The following is a 26,171-nucleotide window of genomic DNA, read 5'->3' as shown; positions in this document are numbered from 1 at the left end:
GGCTTTGTATCTCCAGTGGCAGCCACATTACCAAGGTTAAGATGTTAACGTGGCTTTGTATCTCCAGTGGCAGCCACATTACCAAGGTTAAGATGTTAACGTGGCTTTGTATCTCCAGTGTCAGCCACATTACCAAGGTTAAGATGTTAACGTGGCTTTGTATCTCCAGTGTCAGCCACATTACCAAGGTTAAGATGTTAACGTGGCTTTGTATCTCCAGTGTCAGCCACATTACCAAGGTTAAGATGTTAACGTGGCTTTGTATCTCCAGTGGCAGCCACATTACCAAGGTTAAGATGTTAACGTGGGTTAAGATGTTAACTTTTGTATCTCCAGTGGCAGCCACATTACCAAGGTTAAGATGTTAACGTGGCTTTGTATCTCCAGTGGCAGCCACATTACCAAGGTTAAGATGTTAACGTGGCTTTGTATCTCCAGTGTCAGCCACATTACCAAGGTTAAGATGTTAACGTGGCTTTGTATCTCCAGTGTCAGCCACATTACCAAGGTTAAGATGTTAACGTGGCTTTGTATCTCCAGTGGCAGCAACATTACCAAGGTTAAGATGTTAACGTGGCTTTGTATCTCCAGTGGCAGCCACATTACCAAGGTTAAGATGTTAACGTGGCTTTGTATCTCCAGTGGCAGCCACATTACCAAGATGTTAACGTGGCTTTGTATCTCCAGTGGCAGCCACATTACCAAGGTTAAGATGTTAACGTGGCTTTGTATCTCCAGTGTCAGCCACATTATCAAGGCTAAGATGTTAACGTGGCTTTGTATCTCCAGTGTCAGCCACATTATCAAGGCTAAGATGTTAACGTGGCTTTGTATCTCCAGTGTCAGCCACATTATCAAGGTTAAGATGTTAACGTGGCTTTGTATCTCCAGTGTCAGCCACATTATCAAGGTTAAGATGTTAACGTGGCTTTGTATCTCCAGTGTCAGCCACATTATCAAGGTTAAGATGTTAACGTGGCTTTGTATCTCCAGTGTCAGCCACATTATCAAGGTTAAGATGTTAACGTGGCTTTGTATCTCCAGTGTCAGCCACATTATCAAGGTTAAGATGTTAACGTGGCTTTGTATCTCCAGTGTCAGCCACATTATCAAGGCTAAGATGTTAACGTGGCTTTGTATCTCCAGTGTCAGCCACATTACCAAGGTTAAAATGTTAACGTGGCTTTGTATCTCCAGTGTCAGCCACATTACCAAGGTTAAAATGTTAACGTGGCTTTGTATCTCCAGTGTCAGCCACATTACCAAGGTTAAAATGTTAACAGCCACATTTTCAAGGCTAAGATGTTAACGTTGGTTTGTATCTCCAGTGTCAGCCACATTATCAAGGTTAAGATGTTAACGTGGCTTTGTATCTCCAGTGTCAGCCACATTATCAAGGCTAAGATGTTAACGTTGGTTTGTATCTCCAGTGTCAGCCACATTATCAAGGCTAAGATGTTAACGTGGCTTTGTATCTCCAGTGTCAGCCACATTACCAAGGTTAAAATGTTAACGTGGTTTTATATCTCCAGTGTCAGCCACATTACCAAGGTTAAAATGTTAACGTGGTTTTGTATCTCCAGTGTCAGCCACATTACCAAGGTTAAAATGTTAACATGGCTTTATCTCCAGTGCAGGGCACATTACCAATGTTAAGATGTTCTTCACCTTGTAGATGAAGAACATCTTAAGCAATATCAAGTTTTGTGTTGTTAAATATAAAACTTAGATGTATTTCCTCATTCAAACTTTTAGTTGCTAGCTAACATCGTCCTTAACAAATAGACCAAAACGTCATCAAAGATCTGCAGTCAGCAGTATAGTAATGCATTTTTAAAGCCAGAATATTACTACTGTTATTCCTGTCTTGAATAATTTAATCTGGTGTTTCTTGATGCTCTCCACTTCTTACTTTGTCCTGGGAAAGATCTTGACCAGGCTGCCATGTTTAGGTCTAAGAATACCTTCAGCGACAAGCTGCAGTTGGTCTCTGGGTATGATGCTCTCCACCCTGAATCTTCTGAAGATGATGCTCACTATGATTTTTAACTCCATCATTGCAAACTTTTGACCTGATGAAATATGCAATGAGACAAAAATACATAGATTAGCTAGAAATATGATTTTCTTTCAATGTTACACATATTCATAACTCGAACTTTGACTAAGAAATAACTAGGAAAGCAATATTCAGAGAAATAAATATGTTTCTTAATAAAATTTCAAGTGCATATATATATATATATATATATATATATATATATATATATATATATATATATATATATATATATATATATATATATATATATATATAATGTCGTGCCGAATATGTAAAACTGGTCAATTAGCAAGAACTCATTTAAAATGAAGTTCTTTCTAAAATTTTCTCTTATACGTTTAAAGATATATTTTTGTCATTAATGTTAATGTAAAAAAAATAAATTTTGCTCCAAAAGAATCTTAGAAAACTTATCTAACCTTATTATAACAAGAAAAATTTATTTTAGCCTAACCCAACTAAATATATTTTAGATTTGTTTACAATAATTTAATACTAAACAAACACAGTAAAATATTTTTTTTTCGTTAGGTTCAGAATGATTTTAGCGAAATTATTGCATACACAAATTTTCGCTTGTCCTATATGGCAAGATGAGCGTTGATATTTAAGCCAAGATCGCAAGTTCTGTCTATTCGGCACGACATTATATATATATATATATATATATATATATATATATATATATATATATATATATATATATATATATAACTAGATCACAGTAAACAGGTGATATCACAATATGCTGAACAACTAATGTGAAAAAATAGTGAACTTACAAGCGCATTCGTGATTTCTCACATTTTCTCAGTGATTATTTGCATATATGTGCCGTGCCGAATAGGTAAAATTTTCAGTTTTGGATTAAATAGCAACGCTCTTCTTGCCGAATAACGTAAGCGAAAATTTGCTTATGCAATAATTTCACAAAAATCATTCTGAACCTAACGAAAAAAATATTTTCAATATTTATTATTAAATTATTGTAAACTTATCTAAAATATATTTAGTTGGATTAGCCAAAATTAAATTGAGCTTGTTATAAAAATGTTAGGTAAGCTCCTAAGGTTCTTTTGGTACTAAATTATTGATTTTTTACATTAACATGAATGAAAAAATATACATCTTTAAACGTATAAGAGAATATGAGAATATTTTAGAAAAGACATATATATATATACATATATATATATATATATATATATATATATATATATATATATATATATATATATATATATATATATATATATATATATATATATATATATATATATATATATATATATATATATATATATATATAGTGGGGTCCACTGGTGTAAATTGTGGGACCCATAGCCTCGGAGAAGTGGATAAAAAGGCTTCAAGGAAAAATATTTGGATTTCTTCCTGAAGCCGTTTGAATATTCCACTTCCCCTACCACCCCATCTTTTCATATTTATTTTTTTTACTAATAGGAATATTTTATTACATAATATGGCACAGAAGATTTAAGAGATACATTATTGATATAAAGGTGACATATACGGTACATGTTGTTACGTGTGTATCACCGATTATAAGGCGAAAATCTCATCCAGCTCCTCAGAGCTGGGGCGTGTGCCCAAAATACAGCAGGCATTACCCCTTTGAACAGCCGCACTGAGCCGCTGGAACAGAAAACTAGCTGCCCTGGGATCTCTAGTTACCCTGATGAGTCTTTTTCCCAGCTCCTTAAGGAATTTAGATGTACTCTTTCCCCATGAGCCAAGGGTCTCTGAGCCTATGGGAACAAACATATAATGATGGGCAAGTTCTCCATATTTTCTAGACTTTTGGGACTCCCTGAAGCTGGCAGCTGCCCCTCCTTCCTCCCTGGTGTATTGGAGATAGGTATCAGCCAAGGTAGATGCACATGTATAGTCCCACACCACCTGCTTCCCATCTGTCCGGGCTTGAAGGGTGATACCATCTGGACGCTTCTGGCTGCCATCAGATCTGCATAGTTGGGGTGGCTCCCTTACTGCTGGGCATCCAGCTGTTGTGAGGCTCCTCTTGATAATGTTATTAACCTCCTCATGTCTTGCAATCTTTCCCTCGGATTTACGGCACACAAGACCATGGTACCTGAATCGGTCTGCTGCTTCACTGCCACAAATACACCTGTGTTCGGCGAGAATAGGGGCGGCAAGTCGAAGGGCAACACCGATGCGGATGGTCTGTGGGTCGAGACGTGTGCCAAGGCTGGAGTTGGGAACAGCCAACAGAAAGTCCCCAGCATGAGGGGCTCTCACTGCCAGGAGGCGGGCTCTATCCTTCCCTGACACACTCTGAAGCATTGTTGAGGCAATATTTTCCACTATTGGACCATCCCAGTGCGATTGTTTGTAGTTGTTGGGGGGAGCAGGTCTGGCTCCAGAGCCCGTTAGATTATCCCAGATCATTGCTCCGTCAATGAATTTTTGGTCCTGGACTCCTATCTTGTCCCTAAGATGTTCAGGGAGAATCGCTGCTACAAGCTCTCTGGATGCAATACACGAGGACAGAAAAGCAGGTAACGCAATCTGTGATTACTTGCGGACACCAATGCCTCCTAGTCTGACTGGAAGTGTAGCTTGGTTCCACTGCCCGTCTTCTAGAGTAAGGTTAAGTACTTTCGTAAAAATCTGCCTCAGAATACTGTCATATTCGTGCAGTATAGGGTTATCATATGAAGGTGCACATCTTAGGAAATATGTCAACCTGGGCAGACTCAAGCACTTTGTGAGAAGGTACAAGGCATCGTGGGTGTCCAGATTGCCTATTCGTTGTTCCATTCTCCTTAACTCTTCCAATTTCTTCCTGAGAATTGTGTCAATGGCATTGCTTCCCAGAGGTGCTCCTAGCAAGACACTATTTGTGGGGGCAATGACTGCTGCTCCTGGTAGTTTTGATCTCACTGCATTTATCACTTGTTGACTGACTGAGATGATTTCACATTTGGATGGATTCAGGATGAGACCCATTTCCTGTCCCCGTGTCATTACCTGTGTAAGGTCATGTAGGAGGGACTCTTTTGTACCTGCTAGTGTGCCGTCATCTAGGAACCAGATGTTTAGCTCGCTGGTCAGTCTGACTGTGATTTCCCTAACTGCTATACAGAAGAGAAATGGTGCAAGAGGATCTCCTTGTTGGACACCCTCCGATGATGTAATTTCATGATCTCCAACGAGAAGCACTGATTCCTTGCTATACCCGGCTGAAACAAAAGGGAAGAGACCAGGGAAATGTTCTTGTACTGCTGCTAATACCACGTCTCTTTTCAGGAGATTGAACGCATTCTTGAAATCTAATTTTACCACTGCATTGTCCTCAGGCAGGTTGTTGATATACGCCCTTGTTGCATGAACCGCTGCTTCACTTCCTTGAGAGACCCCAAAGCCAAGCTGGTTTGATTGAAGCATCATGGCTGCCTGTGCACGAATACTTCGGACAGCAGCTTTGGATACGAGGCGGCGTAAGGTGTTGCCTACTGCAATTGGCCGAATTCCTCCATCCTTCTTTTTAAGTGCACAAAGTGTTGCACCAAAAAAGAAAGGTCTAATTTCATCAGGGATCAGACCAGCCAAGGAATTGTTGACGAACCTTGTGATCTCTGAAAGCAGTGTCTCTGCAATTTCCCCAATAACTGGATTAACCATTTCCTTTAAATGCTGTGGCCTTATTACAGTGTAACCCCCAGCAGAGCCAGATGGGAACGACATTATTGCTTTGTAAATGTCTGAGTCTTCCACTATCAATGGTTCCATAGTGGGGACAGAGGTGTTGGAACTGTTGGTGCCACTGGTTTCCCTGGCAGGGTGCTTTCCTCTAAGTGCTTCAGCCGTGTCAGCATCCCTGGGAGCAACTGTATCTTCACTGGTAATAATTCTTATTGCCCCCACTGTGTTGCCCTCTTCAATTTTCTTGCTCACCTGGACTCTGACTTTTTCACTGTCAGTAGAGTGAGTGGAGGTTCTGCCTCTCCCTTTTTTGTGTTGACGGGGAAGGCGAATGAGGTTATCAACTCTAGGAAAATCTCTTAAGGATTTAATTATCATTGAGGCTAGCCTCTTTCCCCTTCTTTCCGGCACAGCTAAGCAGACATTGCCAAAAAGTAGCAAGTTGTGCCATGCCTTGATGGTTGGTGGAGCATTTAAGATAGTGGAACCATCGTTTACTTTTTTCAGGAGGTCTGTAAGTTTCCCAGCTGCGTGTGGACGAGCTGCTTTGGGAATATGTGTGAGTGTCCTGGTACCTGTTGCTTTAATTGCTTCCAAGAGATTGTCTGATGAGATGAAATCTGTTGGAGAGGGTTCAGGTGCCTGAGGTGGCTCTGGATCATCACTTTCCACAGGAGGACATCCTGAACCAGGGCAACTACCGTGTTTGCGGAGGAAACCATTCGAGTTGAGACAACGAAGCTGAAAGCATGACCGACACTTGCCTTTCCTAGTATTGCCAACCGTGCCATTTCCCTGGCTGCTTGCTTCCTCCTGGTTGGCATCCATCTGCTAGACTAGACAATAGGAGTGGAATATGACATGCTGGGTAGGTATGGTGCGTGGAAGGTAGTGAACTTGACCGTGGTGGCCTGGTGGAGTTTGAGGGGCTGGGAGGGGAAGGGAAAAACTTCCCCTGGGAATTAGGTGGGGAGGCGCAGGTTGTTGAGTGGGGTTATCCCGGGAAGTACAATACACATGGACTTGCGCACTATATATTGTTCACACTGTCTTACAATACACATAACTTTATTTGTTTCCCATGTACACTATGAACAATGTGGGTATGGGCACTGCTGAACCAATGTGTTCACTCACCATCTAGTTACACATCCCGCCTCTTCCACCCACCCCCGTGACGTGGGGGTGGATGCACTGACTGGTCACTCCCTCGTTAACATTAATTTCACATTGTTTTTCCATAACATATGCCTCTAAATAGTCCATGCATCGACACAATCATTTCGTATGGATTTGTCAGTTAAAAACAGAGTAGGGGAGTTAGTAGATGGGGAGAGGGAGGTATTAGGTAGATGGCGAGAATATTTTGAGGAACTTTTAAATGTTGAGGAAGAAAATGTGAGTGTGGGGGAGGTACGTGAGGCATTACGTAGAATGAAAGGGGGTAAAGCAGCTGGAACTGATGGGATCATGACAAATTTTAAAAGCAGGGGGGGATATAGCGTTGGAGTGGTTGGTACTTTTGTTTAATAAATGTATGAAAGAGGGGAAGGTACCTAGGGATTGGCGGAGAGCATGTATAGTCCCTTTATATAAAGGGAAGGGGGACCAAAGAGATTGTAAAAATTATAGAGGAATAAGTTTACTGAGTATACCAGGAAAAGTGTACGGTAGGGTTATAATTGAAAGAATTAGAGGTAAGACAGAATGTAGGATTGCGGATGAGCAAGGAGGTTTTAGAGTGGGTAGGGGATGTGTAGATCAAGTGTTTACATTGAAGCATATATGTGAACAGTATTTAGATAAAGGTAGGGAAGTTTTTATTGCATTTATGGATTTGGAAAAGGCATATGATAGAGTAGATAGGGGAGCAATGTGGCAGATGTTGCAAGTATATGGAATAGGTGGTAAGTTACTAAATGCTGTAAAGAGTTTTTATGAGGATAGTGAGGCTCAGGTTAGGGTGTGTAGAAGAGAGGGAGACTACTTCCCGGTAAAAGTAGGTCTTAGACAGGGATGTGTAATGTCACCATGGTTGTTTAATATATTTATAGATGGGGTTGTAAAAGAAGTAAATGCTAGGGTGTTCGGGAGAGGGGTGGGATTAAATTATGGGGAATCAAATACAAAATGGAAATTGACACAGTTACTTTTTGCTGATGATACTGTGCTTATGGGAGATTCTAAAGAAAAATTGCGAAAGTTAGGGGATGAGTTTGGGAGTGTGTGTAAAGGTAGAAAGTTGAAAGTGAACATAGAAAAGAGTAAGGTGATGAGGGTATCAAATGATTTAGATAAAGAAAAATTGGATATCAAATTGGGGAGGAGGAGTATGGAAGAAGTGAATGTTTTCAGATACTTGGGAGTTGACGTGTCGGCGGATGGATTTATGAAGGATGAGGTTAATCATACAATTGACGAGGGAAAAAAGTGAGTGTTGCATTGAGGTATATGTGGAGTCAAAAAACGTTATCTATGGATGCAAAGAAGGGAATGTATGAAAGTATAGTAGTACCAACACTCTTATATGGGTGTGAAGCTTGGGTTATGAATGCAGCAGCGAGGAGGCGGAGGCAGTGGAGATGTCCTGTCTAAGGGCAATGTGTGGTGTAAATATTATGCAGAAAATTCGGAGTGTGGAAATTAGGAGAAGGTGTGGAGTTAATAAAAGTATTAGTCAGAGGGCTGAAGAGGAGTTGTTGAGGTGGTTTGGTCATTTAGAGAGAATGGATCAAAGTAGAATGACATGGAGAGCATTTAAATCTGTAGAAGAACAGACACTGTACTTCCCATCTCCAGGACTCAAGTCCGGCTTGCTGGTTTCCCTGAATCCCTTCATAAATGTTACTTTGTTCACACCCCAACAGCACGTCAAGTATTAAAACCATTTGTCTCCATTCACTCCTATCAAATACGCTCACGCATGCTTGCAGGAAGTCCAAGCCCCTAGCACACGAAACCTCCTTTACCCCCTACCTCCAACCTTTCCTAGGCCGACCCCTGCCCCACCTTCCCTCCCCTACCGATTTATACATATCGAAGTTATTCTGTTTCGTTCCATTCTCTCTTCATGTCCGAACCACCTCAACCCACCCTTCCTCAGCCCTCTGGACAACAGTTTTGGCAATCTTGCACCTCCTCCTAACTTCCAAACTATAAATTATCTGCATTATATTCACACCACATGCCCTTAGACATGACATCTCCACTTCCTCCATCAACATTCATCACGCCCATATAAGACCGTTGGTAAAACTATACTCTTATACATTCCCCTCTTTGGTTCCATGGACCTAGTTCTTTGTCTCCACAGACTCCTAAGTGCACCGCTCACCCTTTCCCCCTCATCAATTCTATGATTCACTTCATCCTTCATAGACCCATCTGCTGACACGTCCACTCCCAAATATCTGAATATATTCACCTCCTCCATACTTTCTCCCTCCAATCTGATATCCAATCTTTCATCACATCTTCTTTTAGTTATCCTCATAACCTTACTCTTTCCTATATTCACTTTTAATTTTCTTCTTTTACATACCCTATCAAATTCATCCACCAACCTCTGCAACTTCTCTTCAGAGTCTCCCAAAAGCACAGTGTCATCAGCTAAAAGCAACTGTGACAACTCCCACTTTGTGTTTGATTCTTTGTCATTTAACTCCACACCTAATAGAGACGTATTGTTGCCTGTTAGTAAGGTAGGATTTGAAATATGTAAGTGCGTGGCCTCTTATGCCACAATGATCAGGTTTGTGGACTAGGATGTTATGGTCTAATGTATAAAAGGCTTTTATTAGGTCGATGGATGTTACTTCAAAAAAAATCTGATTGATATCTATGTTTTCCTTTGGACAGTAATATATAAAAAATATTTTTTGACCACACATAACAGAAGCCTCACCTAACCTAACCTAACAGAAGCCTCACTTAACATAACCTAACAGAAGCCTCACCTAACCTATCCTAACAGAAGCCTCACCTACCTAACAGAAGCCTCACCTACCTAACAGAAGCCTCACCTACCTAACAGAAGCCTCACCTAACCTAACAGAAGCCTCACCTAACCTAACAGAAGCCTCACCTAACCTAACAGAAGCCTAACCTAAACTAGCAGAAGCCTCACCTAACCTAACCTAACCTAACAGAAGTCTCACCTAACAGAAGCCTCACCTAACCTAACAGAAGCCTCACCTAACCTAACCTAACAGAAGCCTCATCTAACCTAACCTAACAGAAGCCTCACCTAACCTAACAGAAGCCTCACCTAACCTAACCTAACCCAACAAAAGCCTCGCCTAACCTAACAGAAGCCTCACCTAACCTAACCTAACAGAAGCCTCATCTAACCTAACCTAACAGAAGCCTCACCTAACCTAACAGAAGCCTCACCTAACCTAACCTAACAGAAGCCTCACCTAACCTAACCTAACAGAAGCCTCACCTAACCTAACAGAAGCCTCACCTAACCTAACCTAACAGAAGCCTCACCTAACCTAACCTAACAGAAGCCTCACCTAACCTAACCTAACAGAAGCCTCACCTAACCTAACCTAACAGAAGCCTCACCTAACCTAACCTAACAGAAGCCTCACCTAACCTAACCTAACAGAAGCCTCACCTAACCTAACCTAACAGAAGCCTCACCTAACCTAACCTAACAGAAGCCTCACCTAACCTAACCTAACAGAAGCCTCACCTAACCTAACCTAACAGAAGCCTCACCTCACCTAACCTAACAGAAGCCTCACCTAACCTAACCTAACAGAAGCCTCATCTAACCTAACCTAACAGAAGCCTCACCTAACCTAACCTAACAGAAGCCTCACCTAACCTAACCTAACAGAAGCCTCACCTAACCTAACCTAACAGAAGCCTCACCTAACCTAACCTAACAGAAGCCTCACCTAACCTAACCTAACAGAAGCCTCACCTAACCTAACCTAACAGAAGCCTCATCTAACCTAATAACTTGTTACTTTCTGACTGAGTTTTGCAGATTTTATGAAAATTTTTTCACTGCTCATTCGGCATTGGATATAAAGAAACAAGAGGGAGAATGAATTATCGTTCACACCTTGAAAATCCAGGGCTTTCATACCTCACTTTACATAATCTAAAGTAATATTTTTGTTGTAAATTCTATGAAATATCATATATCAATTTTAATATAATTAATTTTACTTCAGATAAATGATATTTATTTGTCTCGCTGTACTCAGATTGATTTTCGCTGATTTATGGTAAACAATATGTTTAATCTACTTATTCTTCTTGCTCTTAAGGTCTCCCTCGCCAGTTTGAGTTATTCAGGAAAACATATTTAGGGATTTGCAAAGGAATCGATATCGGAATCAGCGAGTATCGGCCATTTCACTGTATAAGTGAAAAAAGGTCGAAACCAGCTGATGTTTTTAATATATTAATATTGCATACCAGCTTAAATATTTTCTTCATAGCACATCGGCCGTTTCCCACCGAGGCGGGGTAACCTGAAATAGATGAAACATTTTCAACATTCACTCCATCACTGTCTTGTTAGAGGTGCACTTACACTACAGTTAAAAAACTGCAACATATCAACACCCGTCCATCAGAGCGATGGCATCTTACTTCCCGCCTACAAGTTCACCTGATTGGCTTCCCTGAATCCCTTCATAAATGTTACTTTGCTCACATTCCATCATCAAGCTAAATCATAAAAATCTGTCGTCTCCACTGGCTCCTATCTAGCACACACACACACACACACACACACACACACACACACACACACACACACACACACACACACACGCTTTCTGGAAGTCCAAGCTCTTCATACACAAAAACTCCTTCACCCCCTCCCTCCAACCCTTCCTAGAACGACACCTACCTCGCCTTCCTCCCACTACAGATTTATAACCCCTCCTTTGCCCTCTGGATAATAGTTTTAAAACCTGCACACCTAATCTCCACGCAACGTATTCTCTGCATTATATTCACACCACACATTGCCCTCATACATGACATCTCCAATGCCTCCAGCCTTCTCCTTGTTGCAACATTCACCACCCATGCTTCACACCTATTTAACAGCGTTGGTATAACTATACTCTCATACATTCCCTCCTTTGCTTCCATGGATAAAGTTCTTTGTCTCGACAGATTCCTGATTGCTCCACTCATCTTTTACCCCTCATCAGTTGCAGGATCAACTCGTCTTTCATAGACCCATATGCTGACAATTCCACTCTCAAATACCTGAATATATTCACTTTTCCATACTTCCTTCCTTCAATCTGATATCCAATTTTTCTTTACTCAAATGTTTTGTTATTCTCATCACTTTGCTCTTTCCTATGTTCACATTTCCATCTTTTATATACCCTACCAAACTCGTTCACCAACTTCTGCAACTCGATGAGGCTAAGGTCGCAAGGGATTCAAAGACTAACCCAAAAGGGTTCTTTCAGGTATACAGAAGTAAGATTAGAGACAAGATTGGCCCACTTAAGAGTAACTCTGGTCAGATTACTGACAGTGATAAGCAAATGTGTGAAATTCTCAATACCTACTTCCTCTCACTTTTCACCCAGGGAAATACTAGCGATATTCCTGAAATAATAGATTATGTAGAACAGGACGATAATACACTATGCACGACTGTGGTAACTAGTGACATGGTCCTCAGACAAATAGAGAAACTAAAACCTAACAAATTCCCAGGCCCTGATGAACTGTTTGCAAGGGTGTTAAAGGAATGTAATGAGGAATTTAGCATACCTTTGGCTAATCTTTTCAACATATCACTACAAACTGGCATAGTGCCTGATAAGTGGAAAATGGCAAATGTAATACCTATTTACAAGGCAGGTGACAGGTCCTTGGCTTCGAACTATAGACCAATAAACCTTACCTCCATAGTGGGAAAATTTATGGAATCAATATTGCCGAAGCAATTCGTATCCATCTTGATAGGCACAGATTGATTAATGAATCTCAACACGGTTTTAAAAAGGGACGTTCCTGTCTTACGAATTTACTAACTTTTTACACTAAGGTGTTTGAGGAGGTAGATCATGGTAATGAATATGATACTGTGTATATGGACTTCAGTAAGGCTTTCGATAGAGTTCCACATCAGAGGGTATTGAGGAAGCTTAAGGCACACGGAATAGGAGGAGAAATTTTTTCCTGGGTAGAAGCATGGCTGACAAATAGGCAGCAGAGAGTTTGCATAAATGGGGAGAAATCAGAATGAGGGCACGTCACAAGCAGTGTTCCTCAGGGGTCAGTGTTGGGCCCGTTGTTGTTCACAATTTACATAAACGACATAGTTGAGGGAATAAATAGAGACATAAGCAAATTTGATGATGACACCAAAATAGGCCGTCCAATTCATTCTAATGAGGACACTAGAGTACTCCAGGATGATTTGAATAGACTGATGCAATGATCGGAGAAGAGGTAGATGCAGTTTAATATTGACAAATGCAAAGTTCTAAATGTTGGACAGGAAAATAACCATGCTACATATAAACTAAATAGTGTAGACCTTAATACTACTGATTGCGAAAAGGATTTAGGAGTTCTGGTTAGCAGTAATCTAAAACCAAGACAACAATGCATTAGTGTTCGCAATAAAGCTAACAGAGTTCTTGGCTTCATATCTAGAAGTATAAATAATAGAAGTCCTCAGGTTGTTCTTCAACTCTATATATCCTTGGTTAGGCCTCATTTAGACTATGCTGCTCAGTTCTGGTCACCGTATTACAGAATGCATATAAATGCTCAGGAAAATGTACAGAGGAGGATGACAAAGATGATCCCATGTATCAGAAATCTTCCCTACGAGGATAGACTGAGGGCCCTGAATCTGCACTCTCTCGAAAGGGGAATATGATCGAGGTGTATAAATGGAAAACAGGAATAAATAAAGGAATGTAAATAACGTGCTGAAAATTTCCAGCCAAGACAGGACTCGCAGCAATGGTTTCAAGTTGGAAAAAATAAGTTATTGAGGCTAAAACGTTGTGTAATTTTAAAAATAGGTTAGACAAATACATGAGTGGGTGTGGGTGGGTGTAAGTTGGACCGGACTAGCTTGTACTGCTGGGTCTGGTGCCGTGCTCCTTCCTTGAGTGAAGGTGACCGGACTGGGTGGGTCATTTGGCTAATCCGGGGGGTGGGATGGAACATGGACCTGCACCACATGGGTCAGTAGGCCTGTTGCAGTGTTCCTTCTTTCTTATGTTCTTATGTTCTTAACTCACGAAATCGTAATGATACGATTGTAAACAAACCATACCACAGGTGGTGATTGAACCCGCGGATAATGTCCTAACTAAACCAAATGAAACCCAACTACAGCCTGTTGATACAGTTAACAAGATAAATGACATTTTCCCAACCACAAGATCAAATCTCGCCAGCAAAATCCCAGGTACTAATGCCTGAGCAAGCGATTACTTGGGAATTTCCCAATCTTGCACCAACCGAGCCCACAGAAGTCACCACGATTATTAAGTCACTTAAAAAATCAGAAAATCTGACTTAAGTTCCTCCATTATTGTATAAACGAGCCGTTCATGGTCTTTCCCTACTATTTCATTACTCTTCAACAGATCACTAGAAACCAGTACTTTCCCGACACTACTCAAGACAGCAAGGGTTACACTAATATATAAAGGTGGTGACCCCACAGAAGTAAAGAACTACAGGCCAGTATCACTCTTACCGTTGCTATCCAAAATTTTTGAGAAACTTGTGCACATTATATTCCTTTATAACAACACAAAGCATCCTCAACCCCTTCCAATTTGGCTTCAGGAAAAGCAAAAGCACAAACGACGCAATTGTAAAAATGCTAGACCTGCTTTGCACAGTACTTGAAAAAAACGAATATCCATCGACCAAATAAAACCTTTTATACAGTTGACCACAACATCCTAGTCCACAAACCTGATCATTGTGGCATAAGAGGCCACGCACTTACATATTTCAAATCCGACTTTGAGAGGGACCTGTCCTCCCAACATCTGAGTTCTTACCTCTCCTAGTGACCTACGTCTCACCTCCTGGCGCTATAAAAGGCTCCATCCTGTCACTTCATCTCCATATTGTTTCATTCCATGGAACAATGTTCTTCTCCAGACTGAGGGACTGACCACCTCAAAACTTTAAGGGTGATGGACTGATTACATCGTCTTCAAGTATCTTCTGCTTCTATCAACTTTTCTGTACTCGACTGAAGAAGCCTACTGTGTAGGCGAAACGTTTCGAAATAAAGATACCTAACTGTTGCATATGTGTCTTACCTAACAAATCCGACTTTACTAACAGGCAACAATACGTCTCTATTAAGGGCACAACCTCATTAATAAGACCACTGGATACTGGAGTGCCATAGGGAAGTGTCCTTGGTCCCCTGCTCTTCCTTTTATACATCAATGATCGTCCTATTGTGATACTATAAGATGATCATTGATGTATAACCTTTAAACTATTCTCTTTGTTGATGACACAACTTATGTCATCTCCTACCCTAATCTTGCTTCATTCAACACTATTGTTAACGATGAGCTTGTAAATGTCGACCTGGATGAGTGCTAATAAACTTACACTTAATACTGAAAAATCGTCTACATTATGTTTGGGAACAGAATATGTGTTGCCCAGATGAACATAACCATTGACAACTCTAATTGCTAAACGTAATAAGGGTAAATTCCTGGGACTGCACCTTGACAGCAACCTGAAATTCAGCACCCATATCGATCAAATAACAAAAAAAGAAGTATCCAGTCAGTTGGGATCCTCTCCAAGATACGTTACTCACACTATACTATTCACTCATCTATCCCTGCCTCACCTATACTAACTGCGCTTGGGAATCAACAGCGGCAACTCACCTAAAGCCAATAATAACCCAGCAGAAAGCCAATGCTAGACGACCCCCGCCCCCCACTCTTCAAAGACCTAAACTTACTGTACATAACATTCACACACCTACTACTGTGTAACCTACATTTACAGAACCATAAATTCTAATATTAACCCTGAACTAGAACACTCTCTTGATAGTTGCAACAGGAGCCATAGACACAATACCAGAAAAAAAAAATCTCTATGACATTCCTCGTGTCCAGCTAAACATCTACAGAAATTCGATGTACATGAAAGGGCCTAAAATCTGGAACTCTCCGCCTGAAAACTTTATAACTGCAGACTCAACCAACATTTTCAAAAGTACCGTTAAAAAACATCTTATCTCCCTAACACGCCCGGTGGCCTGGTGGCTAAAGCTCCCGCTTCACACACGGAAGTCTCGGGTTCGATTCCCGGCGGGTGGAAACATTTCGACACGTTTCCTTACACCTATTGTCCTGTTCACCTAGCAGCAAATAGGTACCTGGGTGTTAGTCGACTGGTGTGGGTCGCATCCTGGGGGACAAGATCAAGGACCCCAATGGAAATAAGTTAGACAGTCCTCGATAACGCACTGACTTTCTTGGGTTATCCTGGGTGGCTAACCCTCCGGGGTTAAAAATCCGAACGAAATCTTATCTTATCTTATCTTATCACGCCCCATCATCAGCTAACCAAATGAAAACCACCAAATTTTCAATTCTTTTGTATCATAAACACATCGAAAACAATATACTAGTCTTACTCTCGTTATCAGTAATTCCCCTAATTTACACTTACACTCACCTAAACATAATATTCCTACTAGAGTTATTGCCTATTAAATCTTAAGTTAGTCATAAGTTTGCCTAATATACTCTTCCAGTACAGGAACCTTAACAGGAACAGTGTATCATACCAAGAAAAATCCAATCTAATTATTTAATTTACCATTTGTAATACTGATAAATGTTTTATACTACCTCACTATTATAAATCTAATTATGTATGTATCTAATTTATGTATCTAATTGTATATGTATCTAATCATGTATGTATCTAATAATGTATGTTCAAATGTACTGCTCTATAACCTATATCAATATACAGTAAGTATTAGCATTAGTCTGCCCGCAGTGCCTAGGAATGCCAGTGGCCTTCTACGTAATTATAACATGTAAACCACACATTGCAAGATTTACAAGGAAATATACATTGTCACTGTCATTGTCACTGTCATTGTCACTGTCATTGTTAGAGTCGTACAACTCCAGACCGTTATGTTAGTCACTGGGTCAGCTGGCTACAATAAGATTCATCCAACTACCTATATTTATACACCATAGGAAGGATAGCATAGGCACCACTGTAACCACAAATGCAAGTTTTCACAGCCACGCTGGCCGCCGGAGATTCGTCCGGTGTCACCCTCGAAATATCCCCCCCCCCTAAAAAGTAAGCGAGCCTGGGGGGGGGGTGATTTCGGGTGATTTCGGCACCGGTGTGTGACTTTCGAGGGATATCCTCAAAAAAAGGGTTTTTCAGTGTGACGGGTCTTAGAGACGCTCGCGGCTCTAGCTCTCGGCCCCCGGAGCACCGAGTCATTTTCAAAGAATTTTTTCCAAAGAAATTTATCTCAAGAATTTTTTTTATAATTTGTAATTAAGTCCCTCGTCCATACCCCTCCCAGTTCCACCACCATCACCTCTCCTTCACCCTCCAGCACCACCCATGCTCCTACTCCTTGGATCAAGACTCCACCTAACACCAAGTTTCTCTCCATCACTCCTTTCCCGTCACACTTTCTCTCCAGCCTCATGTTCAACCATATTCCGTTTCCTCGGATCAAGAACCAAGACTCTCCACCTTTACCTTCACCGCAATACCTGGTAGACAGAAAATACATGATGTGACAGATGGTAACCATGCTGTGGTATTATTCAGATCACCCTATTATCGATCTTATTTCATTTATTCATAGAGATATTTGGAGTCGCTGAAGTGTTTTATACCTCCCATGACCATCAAGGTGAGGAAGGAAGGAGGAGAGATCACAAGAAACGACCGCAATGTATATGAGGAGCTTAATATGAGATTCAAAGAAGTGTTCACATAGGAGACAGAAGGGACTCCAGAAAGAGAGAGAGAGGTGGGGTACATCATCAACTATTGGACACAATACATATAACCGAGAAAAAAGTGAAGAGACTGTTAAGCAAGCTAGATACATCCAAGGCGATAGGGCGGGGTAACAATTCTCCATGGGTCTTGAGAGAGGAAGAAGAGGCGCTATGTGTACCACTAACAACAATCTTCAACACATCTATCGAAACAGGGCGACTACCTGAGGTATGGAAGACAGCAAATATAGTCCCAATTTATAAAAAGAGAGACACACGATGCATTAAACTACAGACCAGTGTCACTGACATGTATAGTATGCAAAGTCATGGAGAAGATTATCAGGAGAAGAGTGGTGGAACACCTAGAAAGGAATGAGCTTAGCGGCAGCCAACACGGATTCAGGGGTGGGGATTCCTGTGCCACAAACCTACTGGAGTTCTATGACAGGGTGAAAGCAGAAAGATAGGCGAGAGTAGGGTAGGTAGATTGCATTTTCTTGGACTTTAAGAAGGTGTTTGACACAGTTCCACACAAGGGATTAGTGCACAAGCTGGAGGACCAGGCAGGGATAACAAGAAAAGCACTGCAATGGATCAGGGAATATATGTCAGGAAGACAACAGCGAGTCATGGTACGTGGCTAGGTGTCAGAGTGGGCGCCTGTAACTAGCGGGGTTCCACAGGGGTCAGTCCTAGGACCGGTGCTGTTTCTGGTATTTGTGAACGACGTGACGGAAGGAATAGATTCCGAAGTGTCCCTGTTTGCAGATGATGTGACGTTGATGAGAAGAATTCAATTGGACGAGGACCAGACAGAACTACAAATGGATCTGGACAGGCTACAGGCCTGGTCCAGAACTGGGTCCTGGGGTTCAACCCAACCAAGTGCAAAGTCATGAAGATTGGGAAAGGGCAAAGAAGACTGCAGACGGTGTACAGTCTAGGGGGCCAGAGACTACAAACCTCACTCAAGGAAAAGGATCTTGAGGGGAGTATAACCCCAGGCACATCTCCTGAAGCGCACATCAACCAAATAACTGCTGCAGCATTCGGGCGCCTAGCAAACCTAAGAACAGCATTTCTACATCTCAATAAGGAATCGTTCAGGACCCTGTACACCGTGTATGTAAGACTATATTGGGGTATGCAGCACTAGTTTGGAATCCACACCCAGCCAAGCACGTATGGAAACTAGAGAAAGAACTAAGGGTTGCAACAAGATTAGTCACGGAGATAAGGGGCATGTCCTACGAGGAGAGGTTAAAGGAAATCAACCTGACGACACTTAAGGACAGAAGACATAGGGGGATATGATGACATATAAAATACTGAGAGGAATCGACAGGTGGAAAGAGACAGGATGTTGCAGAGATTGGACACAGCAACAAGGGGCCACAGTTGGAAGTGAAGACTCAGATGAATCACAAGGATATTACGAAGTATTTCGTCAATCACAGAGCTGTCAGGAAGTTGAATAGTCTGGGAAGTGATGTATTGGAGGCAGGATCCACACAAAGCTTTAAGAAGAGGTATGATAAAGCTCATGGAGCAGGAAGAGTGACCTAGTAGCGATCAGTGCAACCTCAACTAGGTAAGCGCCAACACACACACACACACACACAACACACCACACACACACACACACACACACACACACACACACACACACACACACACACACACACACACACACACACACCACACACACACACACACCACACACACACACACACACCACACACACACACACACCACACACACACACACACACACACACACACACACACACACACACACACACACACACACACACACACACCACACACCACACACACCACACACCACACACACACACCACACACACACCACACACACCACACACATACACACCACACACACACACACCACACACATACCACACACACACCACACACATACCACACACACACACCACACACCACACATACACACCACACACATACCACACACACGCCACACACACTCCACGCATACACCACACACACACCACACACACACAACCACACACACACACACCACACACACACCACACACACCACCACACACACCATACACACACACACACCACACACACACCCCACACACACACCACACATACCACACATACACCACACACCACCACACACACACGCGTGCACACACACACACACACACCACACACACCACACACACAACACACACACACACACACACACACACACACACACACACACACACACACACACCACACACACACACCACACACACACACACACACCACACCCACACCACACACCAACCACACACACACACACACACACACACACACACACACACACACACACACACACACACGCCACATACGCTCACACGCCACATACATATACACACACACACTATACACACACACTATACACACACACACTATACACACACTACACACCACACACACACTACACACACACTACACACCACACACACACTACACACCACACACACACTTCACATCACACACACACATCACACACACACCACACACACACCACACACACACACACACACCACACACACACACCACACACACACATACCACACACACACACCACACACATACCACACACACGCCACATACACACACACACACTCCACACACACGCCACACACACACACACTCCACGCACACACCACACACGCACACGCACCACACACACACCACACACACACCACACACACACACACACCCCACACACACACACCACACACACACACACACACCACACACACACACACACACACACACACACACACACACACACACACTCACACACACACACACACCACACACCACACAACACACACACACACCACACACACCACACAACACACACCACACCACACACACCACACCACACACACCACACCACACACACCACACCACACACACCATACACACACACACACGCACCACACACACACCACACCCACCACACACACATACCACACACACACACACACACACACACACACACACACACACACACACACACACACACACACCCACACACACACACCACACACACACACCACACACACCACACACACCACACCACACACACCACACCACACACACCACACACACCACACCACGCACACCACACAAAACACACCATACACACACACACCACACACACTACACACACACACCACACACACACACCACACCACACACACCACACACACCACACCACGCACACCACACCACACACACCACACCACACACACCACACCACACACACCATACACACACACACCACACACACCATACACACACCACACACACCACACACACACACCACACACACACACCACACATACCACACATACACCACACACACCACACCACACACCACACACGCACACACATACCACACATACACCACACACACCACACACACCACACCACACCACACACCACACACCACACACTACACACACTACACACACCACACACACACACACCACACATACCACACATACACCACACACACCACACCACACACGCACACCACACACACACCACACACACACACCACGCACACCACACACACACACCACACCACACACCACAAACCACACACCACACACTACACACTACACACACTACACACACTACACACACAACACACTACACGCACTACACACTACACATACTACACACACCACACTACACACACCACACACGACACACGACATACCACACACACCACACACACACACACACACACACACCACACACACCACACACACACCACACACACCACACACACACACACCACACACCACACACACCACACACCACACACACCACACACGCACACCCCACACACACCAAACATACCACACCACACACACACCACACATACCACACATGCACACGCACACACGCATATGGGCGCCTAGCAAACCTCAGAACAGCATTCCGACATCTTAATAAGGAATCATTCAAGACCTTGTACACCGTGTATGTTAGGCCCATATTGGAGTATGCGGCACCAGTTTGGAACCCACACCTAGCCAAGCACGCGAAGAAACTAGAGAAAGTGCAAAGGTTTGCAACAAGACTAGTCCCAGAGCTAAGAGGTATGTCCTACGAGGAGAGGTTAAGGGAAATCAACCTGACGACACTGGAGGACAGGAGAGATAGGGGGGACATGATAACGACATACAAAATACTGAGAGGAATTGACAAGGTGGACAAAGGATGTTCCAGAGATTGGACACAGTAACAAGGGGACACAGTTGGAAGCTGAAGACACAGATGAATCACAGGGATGTTAGGAAGTATTTCTTCAGCCACAGAGTAGTCAGTAAGTGGAATAGTTTGGGAAGCGATGTAGTGGAGGCAGGATCCATACATAGCTTTAAGCAGAGGTATGATAAAGCTCACGGCTCAGGGAGAGTGACCTAGTAGCGATCAGTGAAGAGGCGGGGCCAGGAGCTCGGACTCGACCCCCGCAACCTCAACTAGGTGAGTAACTAGGTGAGTACACACACACACACCACACACACACACATGCAAACGCGCACACACACACACACACACACTACACACATACACAACACACACTACACACACACAACACACACTACACACACTACACACACACAACACACACTACACACACACACACACAAACACACCACACACACTACACACACACACACACACACACACACACACATCTCCCTAGGTGAGTACACACACATATACTCACAGCGTGGGTCCGTGGGTGCAGACGTGGGTAACAAGGCTCCTAGAACCTTAGTGTTTTTAAGGCGTGAGTAACTGCTAGCAGTAATCAGTGGTAGTGGGAACGTCAGTGAACAATACTACGAGTGATAATTAAAGTTATTAGTTAAAAAAGTCGAGAGGAAAGCTGAAATCATCAATATTTCAAAGCGCCAAACCGTTGTGGGTCTACTAGGCGCTGTTGCCATATAGATTCAAACATACACAGATCAAACTGAGTGTGGAAGCGGGTGTTCAAAAATTACCAGCGTTTGGCTAACAAGTGAAATGTGGGGCACTATAAAGTGAGAGTGAAAAAGTTAATAAGCAAAAGGAGAAAGGAAAAATAAAAAATATAACAAGAGAAGGTGGTAGCAGTAGGCTGCTGAAGCAGTGACGTCACGTCAAGTTGCGTGCCATTATACATATAAAGTGAAGTGTATATAATGTTAAGTGTATACTATCATCAGTGAAAAGTGAAATCGCGTGAGGAAGCGGGATGTATGAGCATATATGGTTATAAGCATCACGGGTGAAGGATCTCCAAAATAGGGATTTAAGGCCTAAGTACGACGACTTCGTCATCAGCATCTGGCAACTTGTCACTGCACCAATGCAGTGCAAGTTTCATTCACCTATTTGTGGGTTGCATGTTGCAGGCTCTGTTCTGGCCTTGCATACTGTTTGATACTGGTCACTCACTCCTGCAAGCTATTACCAGAATTAGAATAGAAATAGCATAGATAAAGTGAATATAGTGTTGAGGAGTGTGAGGAGGACAGCAGTCTAGCGAGGGGTAGCGTAGTATTACTTCCAGTAGTAATTAGCAGTATGAATACTTAGGAAGTCCTCTTTCAATGTGAACATGGAACAGGATAATAGCCAGCAATAATTGATACTTAAATCCAGACACACACACACACACACACACACACACACACACACACACACAAGGTGAGTAACTTACTATACGCTAGGTGGCAGGACAGCTTTTAAGGGCAACATTGTAAGAAGGTTTGGGTCAAGTCCCAGGAGGGTGGGGGTCAGGTCACAAAAAGTTTCAGTCAGTCATTACACCGCACAAGTCACCTACCTCACACACACACTCACAAGTCACCTTCCTCACACACAAACACACACACACACACACTCCAAGTCACCTACCTCACATACACACACACATACACACACACACATACACAACACATACACAACACACACACACAACACACACACACACACACACAACACACACAACACACACAACACGCACAACACACACACACACACACACACAACACACACAACACACACACACAACACACAACACACACACAACACACACACACACACACACACACACACACACACACACACACACACACGCACACACCACACCCACACACACACATACACACACACACAATGCATGCACACACACACACACATCCAGACTCACACATACACTCCCTCACCACCGACATCTCACTCCTTCCCCTGATCCCTCCCCTCCCTCTTTCACCCTCCCTCTCCCCACCTATCCCTCCTTCCCCCTCTCCCCCTCCCACTCAACACTTGCTTCTCCCTCCTTCCCACTCCCCCTCCCCACTCCCCACTTCTCTCCCACATAGCCACAGTTCCTCCTCTACCTCCCGCCCCCCCCCACACTCTGACATACACACTAACCTAACACACGGAATTACATAGGTTTCCCACTCTGAGGCAATCAAAATAAAACAAAAATGGGTTGCCAGAGAGCAACAAGAAAAACCAAGGGACAGGAGGAAGCTGCAAATGAAGATTGGGCAGCAGAGCTCATAAAAAGGGAACATGAATGGGAAAGGAAACTAGAAGAACTTAGCATGCGAATGGAAGAGAGGATAGTAATGGAAAGCAGGAAGTGGGAGGTGCAAGTCAAAGCAGCAGAGGCCAGGATACAGAGTTTAGAAGAGGAACTGAAAAATCTGAAACAACCTAAAGAACTAAAGAACATTTTGGGATTGACAACAGAGACTGCTACCTCAGTCACAAATAATTGGACTGTAGGGAAAGAAGGAGCAAAACTGCAAGTAGAAGCTCTTTCAGTGGAGACTGTAGTAAATGAAAGAGCTAAGCTATATGTGGAGGCCCTAACAGACCACAGCAGAGCCCAGGGAAAGCCAAGAAAGGAAAATGACAGGCCACTGAGCCCAAGTACATTAGCTAGTGAAACTGAAGAAAGGAAAGCTGCAATGGAGGAAATCAAATTGAATGAGGGGATACACAGGGATAAGCAGTGGGAGAATGAAAGGGTGAGGTCAGTCTTTGTGTATGGGCTCCAGGAAGTTGAAGGGAAAACATATGAAGCAAGAAAACAAGGAGAAAAAAAGCAATTGAAAGCATGAAATAGGAGAAGACGACATGACCCAGCTGGAAAATTTTCGGAAAAAAGGGGGGTTTGTAAAAAAAAAAAAAACCCGGCCAGTGAAAGTGACCTTCAAGGCAGAATCGACTCGGAACAGGATCCTGAAGGAGAAAGCACGATTAAGGGACATGCCAGAAACTGAGAGAGATGGTACAAAGGCGAAAGGAGGAAAGAGAAGGGATGGAGAAGACAGACAGGAGATCCCAGACACAGGAAGAAGATCAAATACAACCTCCCTCACAGCTTCCTACAGAAGCCTCCCAACCAGGTCAACCCCAGTGCAGCCAAATACTCTAAACCAAAACACCCATGCCACATCCAATGCCCCCACCCACTGCATTACAAACTCCACCCCCACAGCAACCACCCATAGTTCCATATCAGGTCTCCCACTTCTCCAACCCCAATACACCTCCCAGACCACAGTCTTAGAAAAGAAGTTGAAGGTGTGGTATACAAATGCAGATGGAATAACAAATAAGTATGAGGAGTGGCACAGAAGAATCAAGGAGACATCCCCAGACATAATAGCACTCACAGAAACAAAACTCACCAGAATAATAACAGATTCAATCTTTCCACCAGGATATCAAATCCTCAGGAAAGACAGAGGGAGGAGAGGGGGAGGAGGAGTTGCACTGCTCATTAAAAAACCAGTGGGGTTTTGAGAACATGGAAGGAATGGATGGCACGGGTGAAAGGGACTACTTAGTAGGAACAATCCAGTCTGAGGGACATAAGGTGATAATTGCAGTAATGTACAATCCACCACAGAACTGCAGGAGGCCAAGAGAAGAATACAATGAGAGCAACAGAGCAATGATCGACACACTAGCCAGGAAAGCACACATGGGGGGGAGCAAAGTTACTAGTTATGTGTGATTTCAATCACAAGGAGATTGACTGGGAAAACCTGGAGCCCAATGGGGGTCCTGAAACATGGAGAGCCAAGATGATGGATGTGGTACTGGAAAACCTCATGCATCAACATGTTAGAGACACTACCAGAGAGAGAGGAGAGGATGAACCAGCAAGACTGGACCTTGTATTCACTTTGAGTAGTTCGGACATCGAGGATATCTTGTATGAAAGGCCACTGGGAGCTAGTGATCATGTGGTTCTGTGCTTCGACTACATAGTTGAGCTCCAAGGGGGAACTACTCAGGCATGAGGAACTTCCTTCAAGACATTCAGTGGGAG

General features: G+C 43.1%; 2 protein-coding genes across 2 annotated transcripts in view; one reads left to right on the top strand and one right to left on the bottom strand.

Moving 5' to 3' along the window:
• LOC128692432 (cytochrome P450 4C1) overlaps nt 1-26,171 on the top strand; it is a 610,069-nt gene that overhangs the window by 88,062 nt on the left and 495,836 nt on the right. The window lies entirely within an intron of this gene.
• Nucleotides 1,291-26,171, bottom strand: part of LOC128692430 (cytochrome P450 4c3-like) — a 71,508-nt gene continuing 46,627 nt past the window's right edge. The window contains exon 4 of the mRNA XM_070096503.1: nt 1,291-2,072. Coding sequence (XP_069952604.1) covers nt 1,909-2,072 — 164 coding nt within the window. The 3' untranslated portion in view covers nt 1,291-1,908. The remainder of the gene's footprint in view (nt 2,073-26,171) is intronic.

The sequence above is a fragment of the Cherax quadricarinatus genome, chromosome 53 (genome assembly GCF_038502225.1).
Source record: "Cherax quadricarinatus isolate ZL_2023a chromosome 53, ASM3850222v1, whole genome shotgun sequence".
NCBI classification, from domain to species: domain Eukaryota; kingdom Metazoa; phylum Arthropoda; class Malacostraca; order Decapoda; family Parastacidae; genus Cherax; species Cherax quadricarinatus.
This window is presented reverse-complemented; position numbering and strand designations above follow the sequence as displayed.